The 17639-nt window shown below is 53.2% G+C and overlaps 1 protein-coding gene across 1 annotated transcript in view; it reads right to left on the bottom strand.

Moving 5' to 3' along the window:
• Positions 1–17407, bottom strand: part of Tbc1d9b (TBC1 domain family, member 9B (with GRAM domain)) — a gene marked incomplete at its 5' end in the record, with an annotated part of 34161 nt that extends 16754 nt beyond the window's left edge. The window contains 6 exon segments of the mRNA XM_013507857.1: positions 3247–3459; positions 4426–4633; positions 6193–6451; positions 7271–7499; positions 12457–12575; positions 17297–17407. Coding sequence (XP_013363311.1) covers positions 3247–3459; positions 4426–4633; positions 6193–6451; positions 7271–7499; positions 12457–12575; positions 17297–17407 — 1139 coding nt within the window.
• Between the last annotated feature and the right edge of the window lie 232 nt (positions 17408–17639).

Genomic DNA, 17639 nt, shown 5'->3' with positions numbered 1-17639 from the left:
AAACCGCTCTTCACATTGTACAGGTGTTACAGCAGAACTTAGCAAACCGCTCTTCACATTGTACAGGTGTTACAGCCCGCCCTCACACCACTGCTCTCGGTAAGAAAGAAAGATAGGGAGCGCCGCTGGTTTCCACCCACTGTCTACCATGCTGCCCTGGACTGGTATTTTAGAAGTGGATTTGGGGCCCTTTTAAACATACTTTTAGGCCGGGTGTGGTGATGCACATGTCCCAGCACTCAAGAGGCTGAGAGAGGAGAATTGCTGTGAGTTCAAGGCCAGCCTGGGATACAAAGTGAGCTCAAGGCCAGCCTGAACTGCATAGCAAGACCCTGTCTCAAAAAGACAAAACAAAAAACAAACACAAAAAAACATACTTTTATAAGTTTTACTTTTTTAGTTTTTTAAGACAGGGTCTTGCTACAGTTCAGGCTGGCATTGAACTCCGCAGTAATCCTCCTGCCTCAGCCTCCTGAGCACTGGGATTACAGGTGTAAGCCACCACACCGGTACTAAACATACTTCATAACAGGATGCTGGAATCCAGCAGGCAGGCCCCTGGCATAGACAATGGTGCCTAACTGTGATGCTGCTTCCTGCTGGAGCTCCCTGAGGACTTGGAGGTGGAGACACATCCCCGGGGGCAGAGCACTGCCCTCGCGTGTGCAAGGCCTGGGTTCACTCCTAGTGCCCCTCCACCCTGAAAATAAAAGGGTCGGTGACACAAACAGGCTCTCAGGCAATACAAAGTATCTTAGAGGATCAGAAATCTCAGTGCCAGCAAAGTATCCAGACTCCAGGAATGTGCTTCCTGAGTGACATGCTCCCAGGGACGTGCTTTCTGTGAGCTGAAGACCAAGCCCGAGGGCCCAGGCTGCTCTTTGCAGAGGCCCCACTGGGTTACACCTCAGGTGGGCGCACACTGATGCCCAGGATCCTGTTTTCCTAGTCAGGCCCTTCTCCTGCCTCAATAGCCATTTCACATATTTATCCAGAAAAAACTTCAAAAACCACTTGCCCATTCTCATTTCCTGTTTCCTCTTTCACTAGGCAAGCAGAGCAGAAGCAGAAGCAACTGAGGCCTCCACAGGCGGTCCGCCTGCCCGTGCCCAGTCACAGGGGCCTGAGCTTCTCCGCCGCTGCCCTGGCTGCACCCGCTCCTCTCTGGGCCTCTCTCCAGCAGCCCTCCCCTCTCCTCTGGCCTCCTTCCTCTCAGCTGCAGTCTTGCGGCCAGCACCCTTAAAACCGTTCCCGGTGCTCAGCTGGATGTTGTTCACGCGGAAGGCGGCTCTAAGGAGCAAGCTAACCCTGGCTCGCATCCTCAGGGGCTCAGTGCTCAAGGCCTAGCCCCAACATGGCAGTGTGGGGTGGTGGTGGGGCCTGAGCAGGTGGGATCGGGGCAGAGGGGAGGCCAGGGAGGTGCCCTCGATGGGGCCCTGGGACCCAGTCCCCTCCCTCACTCCGGGCCACAGGACGCACAGAGCTGGGCTCCACCATGTGCTCCTGCCACGGTGTCCTGCTGACAGAGCCAAGAGAAGGCCCAAGTGGCCACAGGCTACACAGACATGCTTCCTCCCTGCAAGCAAACGATGACCTCAGGTATGCAGTCCCAGTGACAGAAAGCTCATATCCCCCACAAGAGGGTGGCCCTGCTCTTCTCTGCCGACCTGAGCTCAAAACTTCTTGAAGGAGCTACCCTAAACTCACTGCACCCTTCTGCCCTCTCTCAATTATTTTCTGTCAGAAAGCATGTATGTGTGTGTGTGTGTGTGTGTGTGTATATATATATATATATACACACACACACACACATACATATATAGTTTTGTTTGTTTTGACACAAGGTCTCACTATACCAGGCTGGCCTCGAACTCACAGGGATCCTCTTGCCTCAGCCTCCCAAGTGCTGGGGTCACAGGTGTGCACCACCATGCCCAGGATATATTTTTATTTTAATAGTTAGATTTAGGTTAGTACCTTTCCATTGATCCTTTAGTTCCCTCCTTTTAAGACAATACCAGTTTGCTACTATAAACAACATGGAAATAGCCAGTAGTACTTTTCTGTCTCCTTTCCTCCTCCTTCCTTTAAAGTGGTTTATTTACATTTTTTTTAATTAAAAAAAATTTTTTTTTTAAGACTGGGTCTCACTATATAATTCAGGCTAGCTTTGAACTCATTTTGTAGCCCAGGCTGGCCTTGAACTTGTGGTGATCCTTCTGCTTCGGCCTTCCATGTATGCCTTAATCTCAGCAACTGGGAGGTGGAGGCAGGATTGCTGTAAGTGCAAGGCCAACCTGGGCTACGTAGTGAGTTCAAGGTCAGCCTGAACTATACAGCGAGACCCTGTCCCAAAAAACAAAACAAAAAACAGATAGATGTATGGGTAGTAGAATGAGCTTATCGATTGCTTTATTAACTAAATAAAAGTGTACCTTTTAAACCACTTTATAAAGCTCGCATGCCCTCATAATCCCAGCACCTGGGATCAAATGATCAAACTGAAAAGTACACCTGGGCTTGGGGAAAGTTAAATATAAACAGTTCTCTATACCATGGATTCAACCAAACACACGGAGAAAATGTGCAGAGGAAGAAAACTGCCTCTATAAGGAGCGTGCATAGATTTTCCCTGTCACTGTTCCCTAAGCCTCAGAATACAGCTATGCACACAGCAGTTACTTGTGTTGTGTTAGGTGTGTAAGTCATCCGGAGAAGTCCAGACAGGCAGGAAGACGTGAGCACCCATGGATTTTGGTTTTGGTATTGGATTTTGGTATTGTGGGGGTCCTGGATCCAATCTCCCATAGTTACTGAGGCACAGCTGATACTGAGGAATGATTATTAAATCTGTTGTATATAATGACGCTACAGCTATGTCTGAAAGGAGTTTTGGCTGGGGCTATAGCTCAGTGGAAGAATGCAAGTCCCTGAGCTCCAGCCCTAGCCCTGAAAACAAGAAGTCTCCCTGTCAGAAGCTCAGACTGAAAGGCCAGCAAGGCAGAGGCCACAGCAGTGACCCAACTTTGCTATCCACAGGGAAGAAGGTCCTCAGGGGCAGCAGGAGGGGGCTGGTCAGGCAAGTGTGGGTGAGGAAGAGGAAGGATGCTGTTGTGCAGGGGTGCGAGTGGCTAGTGCCCCGGAATGCAGTTCTCCGTCCCCTACACAGCTCCAGCCCAGCCCTGCAGGCAGCACAGCGAGGCCACTGCCCCCCGCCCCCCCACCAGGCCAGCAGGACGCCCTCACCTCTGGGGCTGGGTCCACAGTGCTGGCTCTCCCTCCTGCGAGGCTGCCCCCTTGCTGTTTGGAGGGGGTCTTCTGGAGGAAGTCCGAGATCCTCTGCACTAGGAAGTCACGGTCTTTCAGGTTGGCAAACAGAAAGGTCATTTTACTCTTGGTGCTGATGGAGAGAGGGCTGGGCAGGACACTGGAGCTATCGGCCTTTTCAACAATGGTCACCTGAGAAGGCAAAAACACAGGCTTGGGCATCTGCGTGGGGGCTCCCCCACCTTTGTGGCTGTGAGAGGGCCACAGTGGCACAGCATGCAAGGCGGAACATGGATTCACATCCGGACTGTCACCTCCTAGGTGACGCTGATGAGGGACTTGCATGTCTTGTCTGCTGGCAGTGACTACACTGGCCTTGCAGGCCTCTAAGAGGAGGTGATGTCAAGTGCTTGGACTGGCTATGGGTCCTGCTGGCTTCTCAAAGGGAGGGTGGCCACTGCCTCTTCTTAAAAGCTGTGAGCAGCCCTCACTGCAAGGCCTCCCAACGCACCTGTCCTGAGGGAGAACTTCCAGACAGCCTGTCCCAGAGCTCAGCTCTGAGCCCACCGAGATGCAGGCAGAGAGGCTGGAGGTGCTGGGGCAGACGGAGCAGGGTGGATGCATGCTGTGTGCACATGCATGGGCTATGTATGCATGCACAGTATTGATGGGTGTGAATGTGTATGGTGTGTGAACCTATGTGCAAGCATATATGTGTGCATGTGACATGTCCCTGCGGTGACTGTGTGCACGGCCATGTTGGGGTGTATACGAGTGGAAGGCTCAGGCCCCAGAAGGCGGCTGGTGACTATTCCCTACTGGAGGGCCCTAGGCAGAGTCTTGCTGGGCCCAGACTGATGCTGTGGACTCCCTGGGTGCTGTGAGAGGATGTGTCACTGTGTGGACTGTCCTGATGGCCCAAGTGGACGTGGGTGTCCCAGGTGGAGGCCGTGGAGAGGAAGGGACGGTTCTGGAGGAGTACTCCTGGGGCATCCTGGTGAGGCTGAGCTCAGAGTCAGGGCAGTTCCTGCTCCCACCTGCACCAAAGAACGGAAAGGCACTGCTGCCCAGGAAGGGTGTGTGAGACGCACTCAGGAGTGAAATCTGGAGCCCTGGGCCTGGCAGGGCTGAGCCAAGGCCCGCCCCAGCACTTCTCACCTCCCTCAGAGGGATGATGAGGTGGCATGCGTCCTCTTCCTTGCTGGCGAAGCAGATGTAGTTGTTGGAGATGAACATCTGGCCAGGGTTGTGCAGCTTGTTGAATGGCGTCCACAGGGTACAGCTCGTGTGACCGTCCAGCCGTTCGTCCCTGGGCAGCCGGAATGTGGCCCGATAGCACTCGTTCTTGGCTCGGGCATCCAAGTCTCTGAGGAAGCAAGGTGGGAAGGGACATACGTGTCGGAGTCAGCATGCCCTCGAGGAGGCCTCCATTTCCACACTGACTTCAGGATCCTGGGGTCCTCCAGTGAGCAGGTTGTGTCCAGGGATTTGAGTTCAACGAAAGATGCATGTGAAATGATCAAGACATGGGACATGCACAGGACCAGCGGGGAAGTGGCAGCACATACTGTGCCTGGAGACCTGACCGCCTGGCAAGAACACAGAGGCTGACCTGGCAGCCCACAACGTCCACCTGGCACTGAAGGGCAGGCCGTGCCCAGTGGTTCCAGGTCCTGCACCCCTCATGGCTCACACCCCACAAGCCAGGGGCCCTGAGGCTGCTGCTTCACATTGGGAAGAGCAAATTCCAGCCTGGAATCCAGACGAGCGCTCCCGCTGGGGAAGAGCAGAAGTGGGTGTCTGTGTGATGCTGTGGTGGGTGGCCTGGCCCCTTGTCCCTGTGCAGCTCTGTCCACACAGACACGCCTTCCTAGGGCAGTGGTGGTGAACTGCATGTTCTGTGTTCAAAAACGTTAATGCAGAGTCGTTTTTTTCTAAACTGAAACCTCAGTATTCCAGTTTAACTGCAGCATTGGCACTTCGCAATAAATAAGTGGGTTCTGGGTTGCAGCCAGTACTTAGTCTCTAAGCAGTTTGCACTCTTGTCCTAGGGGAGCCCCTGCCTGCCTGGGCTGCCCTGGCCCCACCTGGGCCTGACCGTGCACCTCAAGGGAGGCCACTGGGTAGGACCAAGTTCCAGCCCTGCTTGGCTTCTCTCTAGAAGGCCCTAAAAGCTACCACATAGGACACTGAGACCCTCACACAGCATTCTGGTCCTGAAGGTGCACCACAGGTCGACAGCACAATCTGTGGGTACAACGCAAGTGTGAATCCAGCAGTGCCCACCCTGGCTGAGTTCTCCGCTAGCCTTCTGGGGTTCCTATGAACCTGACGCCTTGAGGGCAGACAAGCCATCTAGAGGGGCCGGCCACCATAATCTACTCTACCAACCCCTCGGCCCGCATAGCAGTGACCTCAGGCCTGCGCATGGCCTGTCTCCTGCTGGCTTCACTCCTGGGCCGGCCCCTGGCTGTCAGGGTCCCTCGAGAGTCTTGAGGAGATGGTGTACCATGGCGGGTGGAGGCTTTGCACCGAGCCCACATTCACTGAGCCTTACAGAGGTAGCCTCCCCACCTCCTGACAGGTGCTCCCCTAGGCCCCGCACTGCCTGGCTCCCTGCGACTCAATGTCCCGGTCTGACACAATAAATAAGTCGCATCCTGAGACAGGATGCGAAGAGCACCTTCCTACTACAAGGCAGGGTGCCTGCTCCACGGCAGCAGGACTCGCAGGCCATCATTAGCCTTTCGGCGTACTCCACCCCGCCCAGGCTGCTGCTGCAACCATTCACCTGCCTCCTTCCACAGTGGGGAGCCCAGGAACACACACACACACGCTAGGCTCGCACATCACCACACAGTGGGCTCCAGGAAGGGCCATCAGACCCGGCCTAGGCACCCCCACCTCCCCCCCAGGGTCACGCACCGCTTCAGAGCTGAGATGTTCCTGTGCGGTCGGATGGGCCTGGGCAAAGCCTTGTCCTCCAGGAAGCCCTCGCTGTCCAGCAGCTGCCGCATGGCCAGGTTGGCCAGCTGCTCCATGAGCTTGAAGGTCTCGCTGATATTGAGAAACATGGAGAAGAAGAGCTCCTTGTCCCTGGTGTCCACACGGATGCTCTCAGGGAAGAGCAGCGTAGCATTCTTCTCCAGCCGTGTGACATCCACCCACTGCACCACCAGGCTCACTGGAATCCGGGAGGGACAGAGTGCACTGACTACGACTGGGCAAGGCGAAGCTCCCGACTTCACCTGTGCCCAGAACCCGCCCTGGAGGGGGCCATGCCTGACGCCGTGAGCTGCAGCTCTCCCTGCTGGTCTGGTGGTGCTGACACAGGGTTGAGAGGAGTGCCTAGGCCACTGCCTCTTGGGCCAGCCACGCTCAGTGCATGGGCACTGGGCCCCAAAATGCCCGAGGAGGTCCACAGAGGGGGACACATGAGCCAAGTCGCACAGAGCAGGACACCTGCCCTGCTATAGGTTCTCAGTCTTGACAAGCAAACAGTGAGGGCAGGAACAGCAGGGGACGCTATCTGGGGGGCGGGGAGATGTGGCAAAGGGCAATGGCTCTGACACTGGGTAGAACTAAAGGCTTGGGGGTGCTTTCCGGGTGACAGAGGCAATAGGGGGAGCTGATGCAGGGCAGGAAGTACAGCGTGCATCCTGCTGGGAGGGACCCGTGGCAGGTAACCGTGTGGAGAGCTCTCCCGGTGGGCTGTGCACAGAAGCAGGTGTAAGCCTGGCTCAAGTCTGGGGGTTGCTAAGGTGGCAGCTGGGTTTCAGGGAGCCCCTTCTGCTCGCTGTGTGTGGATGGGCACCTGGGGGCTGAGGAGACCCATAGGACACTGCAGTCTGGAGATGCAGTGGACTCTGGAGGTGTGGGCAGGGGAGTCAGGGCACGGAGAACAGAGGACCACAGGTGTCGGTGCAGCCGGAGGAAGGCATCTGAATCGCAAGGCAAGAGGGACAATGCACCTGGCCGCCTCCGCTTGCCTGGCTGTGCTCACCTTCCTTTCCCAGCAGGAAGGAGTAGAAACACAGGTGGTTGACAGTGAGGTAGAGCCAGCCCTGCCGGGGCACACGGCCCTTCCAGTAGCTGCAGGAGTAGTAGTTGACCAACTTCTCGCCCTCCGGCATCCCAAACTGCTTCCGCATCTTCAGCTCGGCCTCCTTGAACTTCCCAGGGTCCTCATCTCCCTGGGGCTGAAGGCTCTTGTTCTCCTCTGCAATGATGCCCTGCAGGAGACAACAGTCCTGGGCACGTTAGAGGGAGGCCGAGACTCTAGGGTTCTGGCTCGAGGGCCTGAGCACAGGTGGAGGAGCAGCCTCTCGGGGTGGTCTGCATCAAGGAGCACAGGTGACAGAAGCCGCCTGTGCAACGATGAGCAGGCTCCTGGACTACTGCGAGGGAAGGCTCCGGGATCTCCTTGGAAGAGGTGACACAGAGGGCATCTGGGAAAAAGGCACGAATGGACCTCCCCAGTGTCCTCCCTGTGGAAGCCCAAGCCTGGCTGCCTTCACCCTGCCGTTTCTCTCCCCACACCCTGTTGCTGGGTGGGTGCCACATAAAGCCCGGTTCCAACCAGCCATCCAGGCGCTCCCCCAGTCTCCCAGCTACTGTGAGCTATGTCATGTTCACAAGCTTCAGTTTCTTTTTCTCATGTCAAATTTGTCTTTTGGTACAGAGCTCCAGTCAAGAACCTAGGAGTTGGAGGAACAGTACTTTTCTTCCTGCTTGGAGGAAGTCTCGCTTCCTTTCTGCTGCCCCTCCTTCCCATCCTCCGGAGCAGGGAACCACCTGCTCTGTCCGCTGTGTCCCTGAGGCCCGTGTGACCTTCAGGGCCTCGGGCTGTCTTGGTTGGGGACCCAGCCCATGGCTCCCTCTGTCCCCACTGCTCCTGGAGGATGGCAAGGCAGCCCTGCTGTCCCCATCCCTGAGGGCTGTGCGGCTTCACACAGGCCATCCAGGGCACTGTTGTGAACTGGAACCTCCAAGACCCAGAGCCCCAAAAGACCAGTGCGTTTCACTATAATAGTTTTCAAAAATAATTTAAACATTTTATTTATTTATTTACTTACTTACTTAGTGGTACTAGGGACTTCACACTTATATTTTATCTTGAGACAAGGTCTTGCTAAGTCACTCAATTGCCCAGCCTTAGCCGGAACTTGCAATCCTGTCTCAGCCTCCCACCATGCTGGGAGTACAGGTATGCACCACCACACCCAGTTACATTCACCCTATTTTTGACCTTTTCATAACCAGTATGGATCATGGGGTTAGAATTTTCTGTTTGTCAAAGATAGAACTCATCTGTAAAAATATCACTGGCAGGATATTAAATTTCTGACTGAGTTTCTTTAATCCTTTTCAACTGGACATGGTGGTGCGCACCTATAATAATCCTAGCACTCAGATGCTGAAGCAGACCGCCTGTGAGTTTGAGGCCAGCCTGGGCTACATAATGAGATCCTGTCTCAAAACACCTACATTAACCCCAAAGTTTTAAGCTTATTCAGGTTTTCTTATTTAACCGTTAGGTCATGTAGCAGGTTGAACAATGCATCCCAGTGAAGAGTTCAGAGTCATAGGGAGGTGAGAACAGAAGGGAGGGCAGGACAGGGAGTAACTGATGAACCTCAAGATGCTGTGCTGCTGGAGGCGACAGAGAATGAAGAACAGGAGCAGGGTGTGGTATTTTATGCCTGGAATCCAGCACTCTGGGAGGCTGAGGCCCAGGAACTGGAGGTTTAAGCCCAGTCTGGGTAGCTTAGTGACTTAGTCAAGCCCTGTCTCAAAAAGGAAGAAAGTGGGGGGCGCACTGGGAATATAGTCCAGTGTGAAAGCCCTGGGTCTAACTCCCATATCACAGGCACACTATATTGTACAATCTTGTCCAACATGCCAGATTTTACCTATATCAATTCCGTCAGAAGGCTGTAATACCTGAGGCCTCAGGGCGAGTGAGCTGTAGCGAATGGATGTAACGCATATATCCCAATCTGGCAGACTTCAGTACGTGCAGCTCAATACAGATAGTTACTCTCATTTTATACATGCTACCTGCCATACAGGAGAGACTGCAGGGCATACACAGCAACATTATCTCTCGGCATTTGCAAAAATGGGAGTCCCTAAGACAATGAAAACATAGAATGGTCCTGCCTGCACAAGCAACAGCTTTTAGATGTTCTTACAACAGAAGGATGTTATTCATTCCACTGGAATTCCTTACAATCCTCAAGGACAAGGAACTGTCGCGCATGCACATTTAACGCTAAAAGGACAATTACAAAAACAAAAAGGGGGAGTCAGACATAATAAGCCACAAACTCGCCTTGATCTTGAAACATTTACGTGTAATTGTTTGGACCCTGTTGGTGATACAGACAGCACCCCGTGGAATCCCACTGGCCGCAAGTACAAGAGCACGGGGAAGGCAGAAAGCACAAGTGTTACGGCGATCCTGGTGTGGCAGCAGAGACCCCATTCCGTGCCAAACTCCACTTTAGAACTCTTTAAACCTCAGAGGAACTCACTCTTGTTCTCCAAAATCACATGCTCACTCTTACCCTGCACTAAGCAGTTTCCACTTGTAAGCAGTGCTACTTTGATAAAATGCTGTTTCTGACAAATGCTGTGCTGACCCCATGACTAAGACGACCACCATGTGATCAGATAAACTCTGCACTGCACTTTTCTGGAAATACCCCATTTTTATTTTTATGTTTTTCTTCCAGTACCAGGAATCAAACTCACGACCTTCCGCTTGCCAGGCAGTCGCTCTGCCACTGAGCTAAACCCCAGCTCCTACCCTGCTCTTTTTAGAAACTGGATCAACTACTATATAATCCGCTGTCTCCCTATCCCTGGGGTGGATGCCTCTGACAAGCAACAGCTGGGGTGGGGTATCAGCTGCGTGCACTAAATCCAACCCTGCTTGTTCCTATTTTTGGCCTCCGTGAGTGATTCTGGTTACCTGCAGTAACACTAGCAGATGAAGGGACCAGTTACTCTGCTGGTGGTGGTGGGGTTTGCTTGTGTTGTTGCAAGAAACGGACAGAGGGTGTGAGTGCCCTCTAGGAGCACGCAACCCTGGCAGAGTCCTCCATGGGATACACCTGTGCAGTAACGTGTCCCTGCTCTCCTCACCAGAGAGAGCCTTCTCCCAGATCACAACAGAAGGAAGCAGAAAGACTTGTCCACTGTCAAGGCCTGCACAGAATGTTTGGTAATCTCCTTGCTGCTGGGATTAATATCACAGCGTGTAAGGATTGCTGGGACTCTTGATGATTTGTCTCACTGCTTTGTCCATAGTCTGCAGACTACCTCTGGAGAGGAGAGCGGCAACACAGGGAACAGGCGCCACTGTGCTTCGCTTCACTTTGCTTCTGCTGCTGCTATCACTACAACAAAAACGGGGAGACGCAGACCAGAGACTGAGGACCGAGGCCTAACTGACCCTTCTCTGTGTGCACAAAGGAGAAAAACAGCAGGCTGTGTTCCTTTGGCAACATGCAGGCCTGCTAGCCAGTTCCAGGGAATGCGTCAACACAGCTGGGATCTGGTTGTTCATCTGGGCATATGCTATAGATCACAGGAGGCAGGTGAATCTTCTGCTACCCTAACTGCGTGCTCCTGTGCCCAGGTTAATAAAAGTGAGGTGTGCCAGATGCCTGGCGCTCTTTTGTCCACTAGAGGCAAGGAGCCGCTTGGCTTCTGCATTCCAGATGACTTCGGTGCCTTTCTGTCTTTCATCCTTGCCCCCTCCCCTTGGGATAAACTCGTAGGCGGGTTCTTAGACACTGCCACCTTTTCATCATTCTGATGTCTGCAAATATTCTTGGAAGCACACCTCATACAATTAACAAGTCTCCTGGAAATGAAGCATTCTGCAGACTAAGCAGACAGAAAGGATGCAACTCGTGCCAGTCACTATCACGTTCCCCTCTGCAGAGCTGAGAACAGCTGCTTCCCCGCTTATCAGGGGACCAGGAGGCACTGTCTCAGGTGTTCTGCTAACACGTGCTGCAAGAAGCATCTCAACACAGGCGTTGTGGTCCTGCACATAGAAACATACTACAGGGTAGATTCCAAGGAAAAGAATTGCTGGGTGAAGGGAATGTGTCTTTTAAAATAACACCAGTTTTCCCTGGGCTTGGTGGCACATGCTACAATCCCAGCATTCGGGAGGTTGAGGAAGGAGGATTGTTGTTAGTTTGAGGCCAGCCTGGGCTACACAGTGAGTTCAAGACTAGCCTGAACTATGTAAGTGAGACCCTCTCTCAAAAACAAAACAAAAATTAAAACCATATTAGTTTTAGAATAAAATATTCCTTTATCACAGTCTTTCATTTCCACCCTCTTCTGTCAGCAGAGGCCCTGGAAAACACACCTGTGTCTAAGTCACTTTCCAAGAACCTAAACTCCAAGCTAAGCTTCAGCCTTCAGCTCTCGGTCAGGAGAGGCAGGCCTGCCGGACCTGTGCTCCACTTTCTGCCACTCTGAGAAGTGCTGAGGTATTCATTTACAGGGAAGCAGCGCTGGTTCTAGCCTGTGGTCTGTGGGCCCCTGGTGGTGCTGCCTCATGGGGGGAATGTGTGGGGTACAGGCTCTTCACGTCATGGGAGTTGGAAAGCACAGAGAAAGGTACCACCGCCTCCCTCCCAGGGGCCCCTCTCCAAAGCTCCCCCACCTCCCACAGTGCTGGGGCTGGGGGCCAAGCCTGAGACACAGGGGCCTGGGGATGTTCTAGGTCCAACCACAGCAACAGGAATGAGTGCAACCGCCTTCCAATTCTAAGACAGCAAGCAGACACCACAGCTTCCATCCCTGCAAAATGGGAGTGAAACCTGCATCAAGCTGTCTGAAGATGAACTGAGACTCTCCATGCATCTGTTGGTATCCACAGGGATGGGTTCTAGGGTCCCCACAGGCCCCAGAATTCCCAGATAGCAAGTCCTTTACATACAGGATATACTGTCTGTGTTGTGACCTATACACACTGAGGTTATTCACAGTACTGTAATGTAAATGCCATGGAAACCGCCACTGTCTAGAGAGTCACAAGAAAGCAGTCGGTACTGTTCAGCACGCATGCGATTCTTCCCCCAAATATGTGTGGCCGCAGTCAGCCGAATGCATGCGACACGCAGGCTGAGGAGTGGGAACGGCTGGTGGAGGGAACCTTACATGAATCTTGCCCTTGACGAAGGTGGTGATGTCTTCCTCATTGTCAAAGATGGACAGTGTCTGCAGCAAGTTGTTTTCCAGCCACTCCCAGTGCTTTGTGATCTCTTTACGGGAAGAACCTACGAGCGGTTTGGTGACATAAAGGAAACTCATGAAACCAACAAGTCTTAAACACAAACGAAAGAAGAGATTACGATGGGTGACCTGTCTTGTTGTGTTTGCGAAACCATACTCTTTAAACTGTTTAGGAATCTCCTCCTGCTTTTCATTTTAGATTTGAGGCATGGTCTGAACTGCTCAGAATGGTTTGACACTTGCAATCCTCCTTCCTCAGCCTCCCAAGTAGCTGGGATTACAGATGTGTGCCATCATGCCCGGCTAATCTTTTTCTTCTTAAACATTATATGTATATAACAAAATTCATATACATGTTCCTGGTGAAACAAGAAAGACTGAATCTCAGTGCTATCAGGGAGGCAAAGCCTCCACCCCTCCCTGATGCCAAGAGTGACGATGTCAGCAGCTGCTAAGTGTCCTCTGACCTGGACAGTCTGGACACCTTCAAGGCTTTGCTTCTGGCTGAAAGAACTTACGTGTGCTTCACTGTGGAGGTGACTAATCCAGCACCGTCAGACTTTGCAGAGGTGGCTCCAGCTCTCTCCTGCGAGGCTGTGTGCCGACGCAGGTCAGACAAGCCCCCTGCAGGGTGCCGTTCTCCTGGGCAGCTGGGCTCTGCCGGGCAGGTGGAAACTGCCACCCTCTCAGCTTCCCTGCTGAGCTGCTCCCCTCTTTCTGCCCTACCTAGGAGGGCGTCCCTGTCCTCTGCAGGGGGCTGTTGAGAGTCCTCCAGGCCCAGGGGAGATGGAGAAACTTTGAGAAGGCAGCACAGTGCCACTCCCCAGTAGGGGGTGGCTTGCTCGCTGTCATCAAGGGGTTGGGAGGGGAGCAAAGACTGAGTGAAGTCGAGCGAAGTTTCCAGCCTGTCCTGGCCCTCCACACTACAGTTTTTGGAGATTCGCTTGTATCTGCCATGGAGCTCGAGAAGCGGGGACAACTGGCTGTCCTTCCTGGCTGGCCTGTGGCTGCCTGCTGGCCAGTTACTTGTGGCACGCACAGGCCCATGCACCTGGCGTGCAGGGAGCCTTGGTCAAGAAATACATGACAGTAAACTAGACTACACGGAACCCAGGCCTCACGCATGTGAGGCCCATGCTCTACCACTGAGCGCCATGCACAAACTCGAAGCAGGCATTTCTGCAGGGCACCTAACCTCCAGCTATGCTGCCTCCGCTATGGCAACACTCTTGTACCAGCTGTCATGGCACTGACCCTTCCGTGGCTGGGCTTTGCCCCTGCCACCTCTCCAGCCCTCAGTACCACTTGTCACTCGGTCACAGCCTGGCCAGTCTTGGTTAGGGCTGTTTGTGTCATGTTATCTGCTCAAGTAGTTCACCAGCTCAATAAGCAATTCCACCGGAAAGATCATCCCTGAGGGCCTGTGGGAGGATGGCCACATGAAAATGACTGTCCCACAATTACACAACTCATAGTAAGTCTCAACAGGCAATCAGAATTTCCCTGGAAGCCAGGCATGGTGACACATGCCTGTGATTCCAGCACTCTGGAAGCCTGAGGCAGGAGGATCCTAAGTTGGTGTCCCACCTGGGCAATTTAGTCAAGACCTTGCCTCAAAATAAAAACTAAAACAGACTGGAGATGTAGCTTAGTGGTAGAGCAGCCTTGAGTTTCATCTCTAGTACTGAAAAAATTTTTTCCCTGAAAGTCTCTTAAATGATTATTTTTATTTTCTATTTTTAAAAAATAGTCTTTTTACTCTGTTATGTAGAGACCAAGGTCTAGTTGGTAGGGGAATTTTTATCTGCCTTTTCGCCAAGAAGCCACAAATTGAATTCAGAAGTTAAATACTCACACAGTACAGCTCTACCATGTCATTTCCTTTTACACACTTTCCAACCAATCTAAACAGAAGCCACCTTCTTCATGCTGTTTGTCTGCTGCATTTTAATTATAAATGTTTATGCCAAAAATATGTTTATGTATGTGCATTTATAAGAATTATTATTATTATTATTATTTTTTTGGTACTGGGAAGCAAACTCAGGACCTTATGCTTGCCAGGCAGGTGCTGTGCCACTGAGCTACGTCCCTGGCCCAAGAATTTTTATTAAGAGTAACTCAATCTTCATTTAATATTAACCTACGCCATCTGTTAGGTAGCGGGAATAAAAAGGTTATTAGGTTACTAACTGCTACTCTTATTCTCAGAGGTTCCTGTGGGTTATTTCAATCCTTGGAGGCAGACACCATTATTTTCACTTTACAGGATGAGCCTGAGACACAGAGTTTAAGTCCATTATCCAGGGTTACACAGCAGAGCGTGACCAAACTGGAATGCCTGCCTGGCCACCTGGCCAGAGCCTAGCCTTGCCCTTGGCTGCTTCCGGCCTGAGAGACGTCTGTGTGCCCACACTGCTGGAGAAAGCAGGAGGCCCAGGCCCTCAGGGACATCCGGGCACGCTCTCTCCCAACAAGGAAGCGAGGTGGGGCCATGCATCCCTGGGGAGGTGCACAGGTAGGAAATGCAGGTCCTGCAGCACGTGGCCTGTCTGCGGCCAGGGTGTGAGCTGGGGTGAGGAGGCCGGCAATGCAGGCAGGTGGTCTCTGGACTCCTCAAATGCCAGCTAAGGTGCTGCTATTCACTGACTGGGCAGTGCTGGCAGGACAACGTCTGGTTTTGGGGAGCTGCTTCTGGGGCCCAGCCCAGATGGGGGGATGGGCCATGGGCAGAGGCCAAGGCAGGCTGTGGTCTGGGAGGTCAGGTGGGGTTGGTAGTAGGGCGCCTGTATCTAGCACAGGTCACCAAAAGGGACCCAGCCTGCAATGCACGCTCTTCTCCCCCTCCCTGGGACTGCGCCCGCTCCCCCTGCCCATCTGCTTCCGGAGAATGGACACAACTGAGCCAGGACCACCCCAGGGCTTGTGTTAACATAACCCCTCTCAGCTGGGTGTAGAGGCACACATCTGTGATCTCAGCACTCTGGGAGGTGGAGGCAGGAGGATGGCAGGTTCTAGCTCAGCCTGGGCAATTAAGGATTTAGCGAGACCCTGTCTCAAAAAATAAAAAGGGCCAGGGATGGGATGTAACTCAATGCAAAGGTCCTGTGTTCAAACCCCACCATCAAAAAATAAACAAATAAATAACTAAATATAAAAGAGGAAAAGAAGAAACAACAATGGAAAGGCACACACCAGCCTTCGGTCTCCAGCCCTCAGCGCCTGGGCCTGGCAGGCACACCCTCCCACTCAGGCTCTGGCCCGGGAAGCCAGTCCTCCTGGACCTCTGCACTGGTCCTCACCTTGTGAACCCTACTCAGTCCATCCACTCTCACAGATCACTGCTGGGAGAGCAGACAGTGCCCATGCCAACACTATGCTGTTCGGCCGCTTTGATCCCCTCAGCCCGCCCCACTGCCCGAGCTGGGGGGCTGCCTGGAGAGTCAGTTCAGCCTCATCACCCTCTTCCCGGCCTAGCAGGAGGTCGCGTGCAGCTCAGTGGCACTGCAGCTCCTGCTCGGAGGCCTTTGGTGCTGGGCTGGTGGCAGGTGCTCTGGACTGAGCTGGGGCTGTGTGTGACTAGTCCCGCTGGGCCGCAGCCTCCTCACATTCGAAGCAGAGGGGACCAAAGGACCTCTCTGGAGGCTTGGGAAATGCTGGCACAGAGCGCTGTTGCGAGCACGGCTATGCTGGGCCTTGTAGGGAGCTTCCTCCCACCCTGGAGGAGCGTGGCTCTGCTTCCTCTGGCCAACCTCTTGGGTTCCCATTACTCTGGACAGTTCAGTCAGTCCCATGACACTGAATCAGGGAAGGCAGAACCACCGCCTCAGCAGAAATACAGGGTTAGGTTCCTACTGCCTCTGACCCCAATGTTTTCATCAAATGGTCAACCCATTAACTTCGCTGTGGATGTCCTTGTTTTGTTTAATGGTACTGAGGATTAAACCCAAGATATTCAAACAGGCTATATCCCTAACCCATTTTAAATATTTTATTTTGAGATAAGGTCTCTGTGTGTTTTCTGTTCGTTTTTTGAGACAGGGCCTATAAAGCTCAGGCTGGCCTTGAACTCATAATGTAGTCCAGGCTGGCCTCACACTTGTGGCAATCTTCCTGCCTCAGACTCCCAAGTGCTGGGACTACAGGTGTGTGCCGCCATGTTCAGCAAGATAAAGTCTTGCAAGATTGTGAAAACTGGGCTCAAACTTGTGATCCTCCTGCCTCAGCTTCCCAGAGTGCTTGTGCCTCAGTTTAAAGACGGCTTATTTAATATCCATTGTTGCTCCACCAGCACTGAGCTTGGTCTGCGGCACCATGGCTCCTCCTGGAGGAAGCTGCCCTAACACACACTCTTTGTGAGGCATGCCCAGGCTCCCTGTGCTCAGGCAGGGGCGACAGTGCCTCAGTGCTCTGTGTGGGGACCACTTTAATTAGTGAGGCCATCATCAAAAAGCACAAAGATACAGGAACTCATCACTAAATGTGCCGTGGGAAGGACTCCTGCTCTTGACCTAAAACTCAGCCACAGACCTGCACCGTGGGGACTAACCTGGGTCACATCACAGAAACACAAGCAGGGCGGGGCTCAGCACTGACCCGAGTTACAGTGACATGTGAGCCAGCGGACAAACTGGAAAATGAGAATCCCTGGAGAAAACATGGCGTGAGGTGCGGACCAGCGGAGTCCAGGCTGAGCCCCGCAGTGCTTATGAGGGGCTGGGGTCCCCTCGACATCCCAGGCGCGGCTTTAACTCAGGGCACCTACCGCATGCCACGGTCCAGTAGACTTGCGAGTCCTGGGTCTGGTGGAGGATGCGGTAGGGGGCCACGCGGGCGCTGGAGTCCAGCACCACATCCAGGGTGCCCACGAGAAGACCTGCGGCAGCAGAGAGGCGAGGAGGTGAGGACGTGGCGCTGCGGAGTGTCGGCGCAGGAACACGCCTGCCTCAGCCCACACTCAGCTAAGGCCTTCCGCCGAGCCTGACCTCTGGAAAACTCCTTTCCTCCCTCTTCCCGGAAGCAGCTGCTTATTCCCCCAGCTCAGAAACACCTGGGCAGGTAGGGGCGCACACAAATTTGAGGGGATCCAAAGCTCATACATTGCTGGG

This window comes from Chinchilla lanigera, unplaced genomic scaffold (assembly GCF_000276665.1).
Source record: "Chinchilla lanigera isolate Chin_1 unplaced genomic scaffold, ChiLan1.0 scaffold00007, whole genome shotgun sequence".
In the NCBI taxonomy this organism is placed as follows: Eukaryota; Metazoa; Chordata; class Mammalia; order Rodentia; family Chinchillidae; genus Chinchilla; species Chinchilla lanigera.
Note: the sequence above shows the minus strand (reverse complement) of the source record. Positions and strands in the feature narration are given on the sequence as shown.